General features: G+C 51.8%; 6 protein-coding genes across 6 annotated transcripts; 2 read left to right on the top strand and 4 right to left on the bottom strand.

The window, feature by feature from the left end:
- Positions 1–1,270: 1,270 nt before the first annotated feature.
- DSM5745_03665 (uncharacterized protein) lies at positions 1,271–2,754 on the top strand (the record flags this gene model as incomplete). The annotated part of the gene is made up of 3 exons (XM_026745681.1): positions 1,271–1,525; positions 1,576–1,998; positions 2,263–2,754. 3 exons carry the CDS (start codon positions 1,271–1,273, stop codon positions 2,752–2,754), a joined length of 1,170 nt encoding a protein of 389 aa, XP_026606547.1.
- Positions 2,755–5,669: 2,915 nt separating this feature from the next.
- Positions 5,670–6,273, bottom strand: DSM5745_03664 (uncharacterized protein; the record flags this gene model as incomplete). The annotated part of the gene is made up of 2 exons (XM_026745680.1): positions 5,670–5,843; positions 5,914–6,273. The coding sequence occupies 2 exons, from the start codon at positions 6,271–6,273 to the stop codon at positions 5,670–5,672; spliced, it is 534 nt and encodes a 177-aa protein (XP_026606546.1).
- Positions 6,274–6,944: 671 nt separating this feature from the next.
- On the bottom strand, positions 6,945–7,555 carry DSM5745_03663 (uncharacterized protein; the record flags this gene model as incomplete). The annotated part of the gene is made up of 2 exons (XM_026745679.1): positions 6,945–7,133; positions 7,211–7,555. 2 exons carry the CDS (start codon positions 7,553–7,555, stop codon positions 6,945–6,947), a joined length of 534 nt encoding a protein of 177 aa, XP_026606545.1.
- A 987-nt stretch (positions 7,556–8,542) lies between these two features.
- DSM5745_03662 (uncharacterized protein) lies at positions 8,543–9,139 on the bottom strand (the record flags this gene model as incomplete). The annotated part of the gene is made up of 2 exons (XM_026745678.1): positions 8,543–8,725; positions 8,792–9,139. 2 exons carry the CDS (start codon positions 9,137–9,139, stop codon positions 8,543–8,545), a joined length of 531 nt encoding a protein of 176 aa, XP_026606544.1.
- Positions 9,140–9,932: 793 nt separating this feature from the next.
- Positions 9,933–10,509, bottom strand: DSM5745_03661 (uncharacterized protein; the record flags this gene model as incomplete). The annotated part of the gene is made up of 2 exons (XM_026745677.1): positions 9,933–10,100; positions 10,171–10,509. 2 exons carry the CDS (start codon positions 10,507–10,509, stop codon positions 9,933–9,935), a joined length of 507 nt encoding a protein of 168 aa, XP_026606543.1.
- Positions 10,510–11,826: 1,317 nt separating this feature from the next.
- On the top strand, positions 11,827–12,377 carry DSM5745_03660 (uncharacterized protein; the record flags this gene model as incomplete). Its single annotated transcript, XM_026745676.1, has 3 exons — positions 11,827–11,904; positions 11,962–12,325; positions 12,370–12,377. 3 exons carry the CDS (start codon positions 11,827–11,829, stop codon positions 12,375–12,377), a joined length of 450 nt encoding a protein of 149 aa, XP_026606542.1.
- Between the last annotated feature and the right edge of the window lie 36 nt (positions 12,378–12,413).

Here is a 12,413-nt window from a genome sequence, read left to right as displayed (position 1 = left end):
TTATCAGGATAGCACGGCGTTCATTGTCATATAGTCCAGTCCTCGAACTCTTCTTCCGCTGGTATTTCTATTTTTAACATACATGAGATTATTTACGAAAGCAGCATATTTCCGTTACTACCTTGGAGATTTCCTGGCAGGGGCATGCTGGAACGGTTACAGGTCATGTAACTGCCACCCGACAACGCCTATGGTTGTCAGCGCCTACCGTTATGGTAGGATGCACAATCCCCAGACCGCAAATGTCATGCCGGTTGGTATTGATGCTTTAGTTTAGGGATTCAAAAGGGCTCACGGGTATGGCCAATATACCAATTGTCACTGCTATGGCAGCATCCATTCAGTTTCATGGTAGCTTGTGGCACCAGCGGCTTCATAGCGGACGCCCTGTTGATCATTTTGTCGGATCAAGACTGCTTGGGCATTTTCGACGTTGTGTAACAGTAGTGGGCAAACTTAGCGCCCTAAGTGGCATGGTTATCACTTGCATACAGTACGTGAAAGCAGTTTAAGTGCGGGTCCTGACGAAACACCTATTGAGATTTCTAGTGAGTTAAGTGTTTACTAAGACACTTGCATTCAACTTTATATCTGCTTGAAGCCATACTTACTCTGAACACCAGTACTACCCACAGTAAGCTCTTCTAGGCCACCATTGTTGCTTGATTCCTCAGGCTACACATTATTAACCGTCCAAGGTAGTGTTTTATCTCGCCGTTTTTCACTCCCCATCAGTATTTTGTCTTGGTTACAGCAGTGATGGCTGGATGGTTGCGCAGGGCTCGGCACCTCGGGACTGCCTGGGTGTGTATCCTGTGTACCTCAGCCCTAGTTGGCCGGATGACCTAGGTATGGTAGCGTACGTAACTACAAGGAGCTGCCCGTAACCAAAGTGTCGGTGCATTAGTGGCAGAGTTCTTCAGGAGAGTGGCGTCTTTACGTTTCGTCCGGCGAAGGAACAGTTCTGGCCAGCCCTATGTGTGGTTCCTGCGGCAGGCCCGTCGATCCCTCGGAAGCTTCCCCTTCGCCGCACGATGGTAGCGTAGCCGGCCAACTTTTCAGCACAGGAGATCGCGGGAGAAAAGGAGATAAGCCCAGCTCGGCATTTGTCGTCTGCTCGCTGGGACGCCGCATCAAGTAGGTTGCTAAAAATGGGTTGAACACACACCTCCACCGCAAACACGGTGTCCGCTCGACTGTCAACTGCCAACATGTCGTCATTCGGTGCCAGGCGGTTCCTTATCGGATGGATCGGACTTGTATCCTCGGCATGTCCTATGGGCACCATTTGCGTGGTCCTCCACCTTTACGACGGAGAACCGAGCATAACACTCATTGTCGCAATTTAGTGGATCGCTACCGGCTCCAAGATCTGCATCATCCCGGCCAACTCGGAGATCTTGGGACAACTCAAGTGGGTGTGGTTTTCGGACAACGAGCGGGACATCCGTCAGCTTGGGACGTTCGACGCCGCCAGTCGGGGGGTGGTTGGCGCCGCGCAGTTGCTTTGGACTCTGCGAGGCAAGTAAGCCAGGCGGACCATGGTTGCGGAAGGCTTCGCTAACAATGTCGCAGGCACCTGTCAGTCCTGAGCGCTGTGGCCACAATCCTGGCGTACACCATGGACCCCTTTGCCCAGAACCCTATCTGGTGCGCTACCAGTCCGCCTCGATTCTCGACAGATCCCAATTTGCCCTGCTCGATGTACAGTTCAAGCCCACAGAAGCTCTGGGGAGTTCCGAAGTTCAATTGCCCGTCGAGCAACTGCACATGGCCGTCAACCGCGTCTCTGGAGGCCCAGTTCCTCTGTGCCAATGTCACCGACCAGCTCCGGTAGTGACGTGGACTATAACGGCCCTCGCGCTTGCTTGCACCATGCAGAAGACCAGGGGGAGGGTCCCGATCTCCGTCACAACCACCGGCGTGGCCATGGAGGAAGAGGATAGCCCGTCGAGAGACGACCGCCCGCCGTGGAGGCTGTTTGAGAGTGACGGTCGGGTGTTCTTTGGGGTGTCCTGAATGCCTTTCCTTGTGCAAAGAACTGTGCGTTCGGGCTGGTCATGCGGCCACCCATGGCTACGCCGCTTCCCTTTGACGCTTTGATACTTTGATGTTTGGTTACGTTGTTTTCAACCCTGCCTCCAACGGACCCTTCCACCATTTCCTTGTTCCTGATCCTATCCCCGTTTCGCATTCTCTTTGTCCCCTTACTGCCCCCCAAACACGCAATGGCCCGGTCGAGTATAAATGTGATGCCAGCAGGCCTCGTCTTCTGTTTCCCCAACTCGCATCCTCTTTCCTTCGATTACATACACGCCGGTCGTGCCATTCCGACAACCATTCACCATGGTTTCCATTCTTCTTCTCTCTCTTCTCAGCACTGCGAGCCTTGCATTTAAGGAACCTGCTGCCGATGTTGCTCCAAGTACGTTATCTGCTTCCACTGCTCCAGACACAGCCCCGACACCAATGGGTTCGACACCCACTGCGTGCCCCAATACATTCTCGACCTCCACTTCCAGAACTACGTCTACTCTGACGTCTACTGTGACATCTACGTTGACCTCTACGTTGACCTCTACGTTGACTGCTCCTTCTTCAACGACCCCATCCTCAACCCCCACTGCCTGCCCCAACACCTACACCGGCTCTGCCTCGAGCTCCACGCCTCCCACTACCAGCGCGCCAACTACCACCCCCCCTACTGGTTTCATTACGACTGTCACAGAGACATTCACCATCACCCTTGATTAAACTCCTGGCTTCCGGTCGTCTCTCATGATCGAGAGTTGTTCTTGCCGGTGTGAGACTCGGCACCTAGAATTCTTGTTTGGGCTCGGCGTATTTTCTTTATTATTCATTTTTTTGTTATGTACCTATCTTGTGATTTGACCTTGTGAAAGACTGCATTACATCTTGATCAACCCCCTTGCTGTTTGGTTCTATGTGGCATGAGATACCCTATTCCCTAGTTTCTGTTTATTCCACAAGAAGAGAATCCATGCATTGAACTGTTATTGCCCCTGTAGGTCCATTACACACCGTATCACTTTCTCCTTCCAACATACGCAGACAAAGCGGGATGCACAGGGACGAAACAATTTTTGTAGCTTCTTGCTCAATCCGGGGAAGGTCCGACATACTTATGGTATGTACCATCATTCTTTTGCCCATGATATTACCCAGGCCACGAGTGCTGCTGCCGCCACATCGTGCTGATGCACCCCTACCCATCATGTAGGGTCTTTCATACTTGTAGAAAACATGTATCAGTCGGTATACATGCTTGTTCTTATACTAATAGGAAGTAGCAGGCATGGCTCTGTGCACAAGGGCCCATGTCTGACTATTGCGTTCTAGCGCATGGGCTCAGGGCCCTATGGGGGTGAAGTGTGAATTGTAGTGCATTCAATAACTAAAAGATCAAAGGAGGCCCCATAATGTTGGCTCAAAGCCCGAGTCTATCTTTGATCAGGTTTCAGAGTACTGTGGTATGAAAGCAGAGACTTGATAACACCTCCGCCACGTGCAAGAAATCATGCTTTTAAGTTTATGCAACAATGGCAGCAGGAGTCGTCGCACAGGGCACACCAGCTCCTTGGCCTCCAACCGCACCTACCAATCCCACTGAATGGCCATTAACAGTCCTTTATTACGGTATGTATCCCCCCATTTCAAGGCGGGAACTCTGATATTACTGTCGGACTGTCTCACACTCTGTATACATAACCACGGGATATCCCTCCATCTTCTGGACTAAGAACACTTCCAAGGTTCTTGAACTGTCTAGGGGGTGCGTCCGTCACGCGCAGAAGGTAAATAACTTATAATTCGATGTCCAGAGAGCTGTCCTACCTCCACCGGGGATGAAAATGTGGACTCTATACTATGAACCTGCTGCCGTTGCCACGAGTTTTAGACACAGCTTCTTGTTGGCGTCTCCTACTTCAGTCTCTGCCAACCCTCTCCACACCAGCCACAACCCTGGGTAACTCGCTCATTTATCAGATTACTCTAGAGCTATAAGCACCGGCGTAGCTTCAGTCTCTCTACTGGACATTAAGCAGCTGTCCGGAGTTTAGCCCCGACTATGGGGGAGTTAACTGGCGAATGCTGCTTTGTATCAATGCGTTGGCATCCGCTCTTAACCTGACGCCCCTTGCCTCCAAGCCCAGCGAAGAGCAGGTCGGTTGTAGCATGGGTCAAGCAATCATCATTCGGGTTTGATTACCCCAGGGCCTCTGCATGACCGCAAATGGCTCGCCCTATAGGTACCTGTCATTGTTGATTGCCATTCCGCGGCTCGCGGCGCCAGCCAGCCAGGGTACAAACTGAGGGTAATATTTCTCAAACCATTCACAGTCATTTCTGAAACGCCCTGCGCCGTGAGATGTAGACGACGTTTATCGAGGTCGCCGACAACGCGTACTGTTCTCGAGCGTTGAACAGACTCACACGGGTCCGAGGGTCCGAGAACCTAAATAGCGCAGCCCCCCTACCTGTCGAGTACAACGTTACCCCGGCGCGTCATAAACAGAAGGCGCTTCCAAATTAAAGGCTGCGTTCTGTGCTCAGCGATTAGGGTACTGCAAACAGCCGGTGGGTGGCATACCCGTACCAGTTGCACGATAATAACTGTGGGCATCGAAGTTTAATACACGCGCCTTAAATAGTTCGGTTCAAACAACTGTTGCAAGTTTAGGTAGATGGGTAACTGTACGGGCAATTCACGGGATATAGGTAAACTGTTCCCTCCGCCCTAATCGCGCGAGTCCCTGTGCATATTTGAGTTTGAACATATCACCCTAATATCCCTGATCCAGCCCAGGCCAAGTTATTTTGTTTCCTGATTGTAGCAGCACCACCGGAATCAGTGGGAGGATTTTGTTTTCGATACCATCACCTGCATGTACTTGTCAAGGGCTTTGAAATTGCTCTAAGAAATTAGCACGGAACTACTAGGGCGCAATTCTCAAGTGCTTTGTCAGGCGAAGCCCGCGGCGCATAGGCAGGTTCATATGATAGCCATGTTGGAGGACAGCGGGCGCAGATCAGCGCATGGTCGGAGTGGGGTGCTGACATTCTGGCCCGAGATTGCACTACGACCCGGCGCGCTTCTTGAGGAGAGATGCCTGTGGCTTGGTTTGGATTGGACGCAGGCACAAGGGATTGATTGGGTATATTATGTCAGGGACGCTTTAAGTGGCCACCCGGTGCTCGTGGGGATGGGGACAGTCGGTGGAACTCATGTTGCCATGGTTGTAATAGAAGCGACGGTAGTTGTTTGGAAACCCCATTTCGGAGATCTGGGCTTGTTGCTTAGACACACTGAGCCTCGCACTCCTATACGTCTACAGTATAATCCCGCGCAGTCCGCCGGGTAACCACAGTGCCGGAGTCACTGCAATTGATCTCCAGGCTCATGGTTCCCCTGGTTTCGGACGCACTTACCAGCTGTACAGAGTCCGGGATGGGTTGCTTTCTTTCTACGGTTTTGAAACAAATAATGATAGGGAAAACACACTCCGAAGTCATATTGTAGTAGACCTTAGCTCCCTGGTATTAATCACCTCCGACTGATATTATTAATAAAAGCAACCCCCAGCACCTAGACGCAGTATGAGGCCCCAGCCCATTCCAAAGCCCGAGGAGGATAGGACCATGGAACATCACTCTGTGTCTCTCTCAATCAATAAAAGAGCAACAGTGCTTTCGACGTTGTCTCCTTCCACAACAGGAGCGAGGGTGGTGCCATCCGCCCGAACCCGCCAGTCGGGCCCGAAGCTGGAGCGAGGATCGGAACCATCAATACTGTAGTAGAGGCGGGGGTAAACCCCGTCGCCCTGGTGTCGGATGTGTCAGTAAAACAGAGAATGTAAACAAGAAAGCGCGAGTGGCAGTTGGCAAGCATACCAAGACCGCTTCATCATAAAACCACTGCGGCTGTATCTGGCCCCGCCTCGGCTGGATGAAGGAAAGCCGAAAGTTGCCGTTATTGTCCACGTCGAGGCCAAGATAGAGCACACCAGTGTCGTCGTTGTACTCGGCAGGGTAAATGTCGCCTTGGCTCGTGTTGATGCTAACGCAGTTTGAGAGGTCGTCATTGGGGACCACAAGGGAGGCGTCTGCGGCCAGACAGTTACCGTTTGACACACTGATGTAGGCGTTTTCGACCGATGGGAGGACGGTCGCAGTGTCCTGCGCCTGGGCGGATGAGAGGAAGCCGAGGCCAAGGGCGAGGGCGAGGGCTGGGTTGATGCGTGGGAGAGGCATTGCGTTTTGGTGTCGGAGTGGTCTATAACCTCGAGGGTGCAAGGGGTGTGTGGAGAACAGCTGGAGGCGATAGATATGGCCCTCAAAGTTAAGGAATTGATGTCCACGGGGACAAGGGAAACAGTTTGGACTTTATAAATCAACAGGTCGAATAGAAACTCCGCATCTCGGACTAATGGGGACGTCACAATCGGCTTCCAACAGTGGACCCGGTTGGTTGGGTTGGGCAGGCCTGGTCGTCTTAGCTCGATGCAGGAGAGGGCACATCGAGTCTCGCAATCCCAGAGGTACGTCAAGGGCATGGGTCCGCGCAGTCCGCCGTGTAACCGCAAGCCCGAGGGTACCAGGAGTCACTGCAATTGGACGCCGGAGCCCTTTGTTTCCCTAAGGTCAGACTCAAGAAGACCCTACGCATGGCGGAAGAATCGTCCCACAGCCTGGCCTGGTTTTGTTCCAATCAAAGAGTCGAAAGGAGCGAAGGAACACAGTGGAAAGGCATAAAATCGGAAACATTGATGTCGTAGTACTTGATTTGTAGTACCTACATACATATGTCGAGACCGCTCAGCCTACTGGAACAAACTATTCCATTCTCCAATAAACTGTGGCGGACCCTTTAGAATAGTCCCCTGCTCATGAGACCCTGGGCAAGAAGACCCTGGGCAAGAAAACTAAGCAGCCTCACCCCCCGCGGCCGCAGCCCCGCTCGGCTCAACCAGCGCAAGTCGCACTGGCTCATGAACGTTGTCACTCTCCGAAACAGGAACAAGGGTCGTGCCATCCACAACCTGCCAATCGGGGCCGTAGAGAACATCGTCACCATCAGCACTGAGGCAGAGGTCGATGTAATATCCCCCGCTCTGGTGCCCAGCTTGTTAGCAAAATGGAGAATGGACAATAACAATAAGAAACATAGAGTCGCCATCAACAAGCATACCGAATCAGGTACATTGTAATACCACAGCAGACGTGACTGGCTCTCTGTAAAGAAAAGACGATTGCTGCCAGAGTCCTCGTCGACGGTAAGATAGCGCACAGGGCCCTGGTCAATATCGCCGGTGTAGATGACACCGCGGTCAGTCCCGGTGACAATGATGCAGTTGGATCCGTTGTCGTTCCGTATTACAGGGGAGGCGCTTTCGTCCAGACAGTAGCCGGTTGATGTTGCGACGTAGACATTGTTGGTGAATTGAAGAAGGTTCACAGCGATGTCCTGTGCCAGCGCGGAGGAAAGGAGGCCGAGGGCACCTGCAAGGGCTGAGTAGATGCGAGAGAGGAGCATTGTGGTTTGTGGTGTGTCTGACGGCGGAGGTATGGTATATTGTACCGAGGGTGGAAAACTCACGTAGACAAGGTCAAGTGTGAAAGTGGTTGTCTCGACCTCTTATCTTTGCAGCACGAAGTAACGCAATTTCGCAGTGACCCCTTCCCTGAGCTCAAATTCGATGACCTACTGGAAAAAGGCCGTTGTTTCATCCCGAAAGTCTGCTTGAATCCAAAATCATCTCAAGGTGACATGCCTTCTTAATTTTTGGGCCCTGTTAATGTCTGAAAAAACAGACTTCGGGGTTACACACAAAGTATTGCTCTACTAAGCCGAACTACTCTCAGCACATCACTGGTAAGCCCGCCTCCAGGGTAAATTTTTACTTTTTGCTGCTCCGATTTTCTCAGTCTTCCCCACTGTCAGATGTGCCCGGTGTGTCTATACTCCGCAGTTTCCCGGCTGAAACGCAGGCATGACGCTATCTTGCAGCGCAGGGCGAGGATCTGTTTGCAGTATCCAATCTACACGGCTTACATGCAGATACCGTGGCACGACTCAGAGTTCCGATACAACCTGCCGTGCAGCGGAATATGGTCAATTTCACAATAATTACAACGCTCAGCGTAGATCTGGGCCTGACGCTTTCTGCAGGTGACGTCTGCATCATTGAGATCTGGACTTCAAGTCAGGGGAGGCTGCGATGTAGCACTGCTGGACCACAATCTGTCATACAATACTTACTGTCCCGAGTTGGAAGGGCAACCTCCAGACTTGGGGTACCACGTCTCAATTGCCGTCATATTAGCTTCCTCGTTGCCTGGCCCGGGGAAGGTGCCGTCGTACACTCTCTGATGCTTCCTCCCTGCGCAAACTCTACAGATTCCGCCATGAACATCACACAACATTGAAGGTGGAAAGGGTTGTTTTAATCCAATAGAACCTTAGGAAAAGACTTCATTCACTATAATAATGCATATATCAACTGACTAGTAGTTGACAGTCTCATAGGTCACTGACGGCCGCGGTCTCATCCTCGACGGGCAAAACCAGGGCAAGTTGCACGGGATCGTCAATGTCCGAATCAGGAGCGAGAACCGAACCATCCGACAAAACCTGCCAGTCGGGTCCAAAGACAGCGTAATCCTGATCGGCTTCGATAAAGAGGCCTCCGTAGTATCCCTCGCCCTGGGAACACAGCTCAGTTAGTGACAAACACAACTTAGAGGAAGAGCAGCCAGTGAGTACACATACAGAAGACTTGACAGTGTAACGCCACGACAGGCCCGGCCCGCGCTCGTTAAAGGAAAGGCGGGTATTGCCGTCAGCGTCCTGGGAGACAGCCAACCAGCGCACCGGGCTGTGGGTGGTAGCGCGGGTGTATATGAAACTACCAGGTTCAATAACGCCGACACTAACGCAGTTGGATCGGTCGTTGGTGGGTGATACAACGGAGGCGAACTCGTTAAGACAGTCGCCGCTCGCGATTGTAATGTAGGCTTCGTTGATGGATGGGAGGGGCTGAGTTTTGAGCTGCGCCGTGGCATAGGAGAGGAGGCCGAGGCCAATCGTCATGGCTGAGTAGATGCGTGGGGGGGACATTGTGGTTTATAGTGTGGTAAACAGTGTAGCTGCGTTGTGGTAGACCGAGTAGTAGTGAAGTGAAGTGAAGTCCTTGTCTTTGAGATTAACCTGCCGGACTTGAGAGCTGCTTTATAGCATTCTGCTAGTGGATCCTTCCATGATAACTCACGGACTGGTGTAACCGGTGTATCTATACTCCGCTGCTCTCTCTGTCAATTAGCACAATGACGTTATGCTCCCCGACGTGACAGGGCTTGGATCTAAAAGCACTGTCTGAAAAAACTTGCATGCAGATGCCAAGGAGCAGATCCTGGTTTGTGAAAAGGCATGAGCCTGCCTGACGCATCCACAGGGTTCTGTCCATTCTGCCGTGTAACAGCTAGAAGGTTATGATTGGAAATAAGTAAGAATGCTCAGTCCTAAGTCCTCACTGCGGTCAGCGTCAGGGAGCAGCTACTGGTCTGCGAGAAGCCTGGTCCGCCCATTCCACCGTGTAACTGGTAGAGGATCGTTGTACCCAAAGGTGCGCCGACATTATCACCAGGCTTGGTCTTTGCCCTCCTTGTCCATTATTCTATTTGATCCAAAACCTCTCTACGGGTTCGTGGGACCTTGCTGGCTAGTTACCGCAACCTTGACGTTAAATTCCTACTACTTGATGTACAGTACCTATGTACATCATGGAGGTATAGAGACCGCACCCGAAGCACGTTTGACTACCTAACAAATCCAGGCTCTCCTAATCGCTGATATACTGTGCCCTTCCTTTCAAACATTCCCCTGCACAGGAAATCCAAGCCAAGTTGGAACCTTAAGCAGCCGCAGCCGCGCTCCGGTCAACAAGCACTAGTTGCACGGGGTTCTGAGTGTCCGAATTCGCAGCAAAGACCGTGCCATCTGGTGAAACCTGCCAGTCTGGTCCATAGACAGGGTCATTGGAAGCACGCCCGAGGAAAAGGGCTCCATAGCGTCCGTCGCCCTGGAACAGAGCCGAGTTAATAAAGTGTACAAATCATAGGTAAATGGAGGGTGGGAGCAAGTAAACATACCGAAGATGTTCCGTTGTGAAACCACCACAGGGTCGGGAAGATCGGACCTGGATTGAAGATAAGGCGGTTATTGTTGCCGGTGTCGACATCCAAGTAGCGCGCCGGGTTGCCCTGGTTATCGCGGTCTTCAATGTAACTACGTTCAACTATACCGACAGTGACGCAGTTGGACCGGTCGTCGTAGGGTTGTCCCAGATCGGCAAATGCGTTGATGCAGTAGTCGCTCGCGATTTCGATGTAAGCTTCCTCGAGGGATGGGAGATTGGTGCCTTGTGCCAGGGCGGATGGGAGGAGGCCAAGTCCGAGGGCAAGGCATGGATAGATGCGTGAAATCAACATTGCGGTGTGTAGTATCGTTAGCAGTGTAGCTGTGTTGTAGGGTAAAGGTTTTGGGAACTTCAAAACTGTAGACCAAGAAAAGTGAAGTCAAGTAAATTCCAGGATTCTGCTTGCGGATATATCTATGGTTTATTAGCTGACTCGTGTGACCGGTGCATCTATACTCCGTCGCTCTTTCTTGTACCACTTGAAAGGCAAGTTTTGAAAGATGAACTACTTGGCAAGGACTGCCAAGTCAATAGTTCAGATATAATATTGATGAATCCCACCACATGACAGTGCTCGGACTCGGGGGGCAGCACCTGAAATGTCCCAATTGTAGAAGATCCCCAAAATAAGTGAAAGAAATACCCTGATAATGCAGTTCCCTCTCGCGGCAGCATCATGGCAGACCGCCACCTTTGACACAGCCTTTTCCTCCGTAGGGTGGTCCCTAAACACCTCACTATGATGGTCCAGCGTCCTATCCCAGCCCGCACATTGCTAAACCTGCATAAAAAGCAAGACTATCGTCACCATTGCCGGCTCGAAAATACTTACCCCGAGGTTCCCGAAAACACCTTGGACAGGGGACACCCCTGCACAGGCAAGACAGGTGTTTTCCAGATCGGTTCTCGTGTATGTACTTGACCCAGTGGACATTGTGTCACCGTACTCAGATCGCCTCTCCGCGTGGTTCACGCCCAGCAAGCAAATGACGCCAGTCTCCCGATTCCATCCTAGATATCGAGGACAAGACTAATCACAGCACGGGATCGAGATAGGTTGACCCCAGGCCCCTCACAAATATCTCCCATCAATGGAGGGATCTCCCTGCTCCACATATAGACCGACGTTCTCCGTACATTAGACAGAAACTGGGTTCTGTCGCTCACCAAGTCAGCGCTGAAAGAGGGATTGGCGGTAGAACTAGCTCCCTGTCCTCTGGTACGTCATCAGGAGCAGTACCTGAGAAAAGTAAACATAATCCATCGAGTGACATTGCCGTACAAAGTTTGCCGGCTAGTCTACGCCCCCGTCAGAGAACATAAGGAGATACAACAGTTTCCTGCTGAATAAGATATCCTCGGCGTTCGTTGCCTTGTGTGGGGTCTGATGTTGAAATCATGCCAGAATGCCGGATGTATTCCAGCGCTCCCGCTGAATGTTTCATCATGGGTATTATTTTCAGGCGGCGGTGGTACCAAGCCTGACCCTGAGGCCATTCCCAGCTTCTGGTATACGCGCCACGAGATCGCTCTCCGTCAATGCATCTGGTACTCCTCCCTTGGCTGGGCAGGGATAGTTGACTCATATTTGTTCTTTGGTATTACGAAGATGTCTCCCAACACGACGTCCGAATGCTGGGAGGTATTGACTGATATTCTTGGTGGCATCACCCCCCTGTGGGCGCTGGTATTCTTCGGTTCCCCGGACTCCCCATCAACCGAGTTCATCCTTAGCAAATAGCAGCGGGTCATCGCCGATAGGAGAGTCTCTGCCAACGAGACAGGAGTCAAGACCAAGGTTTTCAACAAGCAGGAGGCCCTCACAGGATTCATCGATCCCAAGGCCATCCTCCTCTTCATCTCCGCTTTCGCCGCGGCCATTCCCAACGCCGTGGTCAACTCCTTCTCCACAATCATTGTCCTGGTCATGGGCTTCAGTACCACCAAGACAAGAGAGCTCAAATCTGTCGGTGACGCTCTTCAGATCATTGCCCTTCTCATCAGCGGGACGATCACGCTTAACGTGCCAAACAGCCGTCTGCCCACGGCGACAGCGGCCAATATCCTCTGCACCACTGCAGCAGCATGCATAGCTTATCTTAGGCATGGTACTTGGGTGAGGCTGGCTTGCTTAGGGTTTGTTAGTTCTCAGTCCGTTGAGTTTACAGTGTCCCTACTGATGATTTGATCGAATGT

Source organism: Aspergillus mulundensis, assembly GCF_003369625.1.
Source record: "Aspergillus mulundensis strain DSM 5745 chromosome Unknown scaffold_2, whole genome shotgun sequence".
NCBI classification, from domain to species: Eukaryota; Fungi; Ascomycota; class Eurotiomycetes; order Eurotiales; family Aspergillaceae; genus Aspergillus; species Aspergillus mulundensis.
The sequence above is the reverse complement of the archived record's forward strand: the minus strand, read 5'-3'. Positions and strand labels throughout refer to the sequence as shown.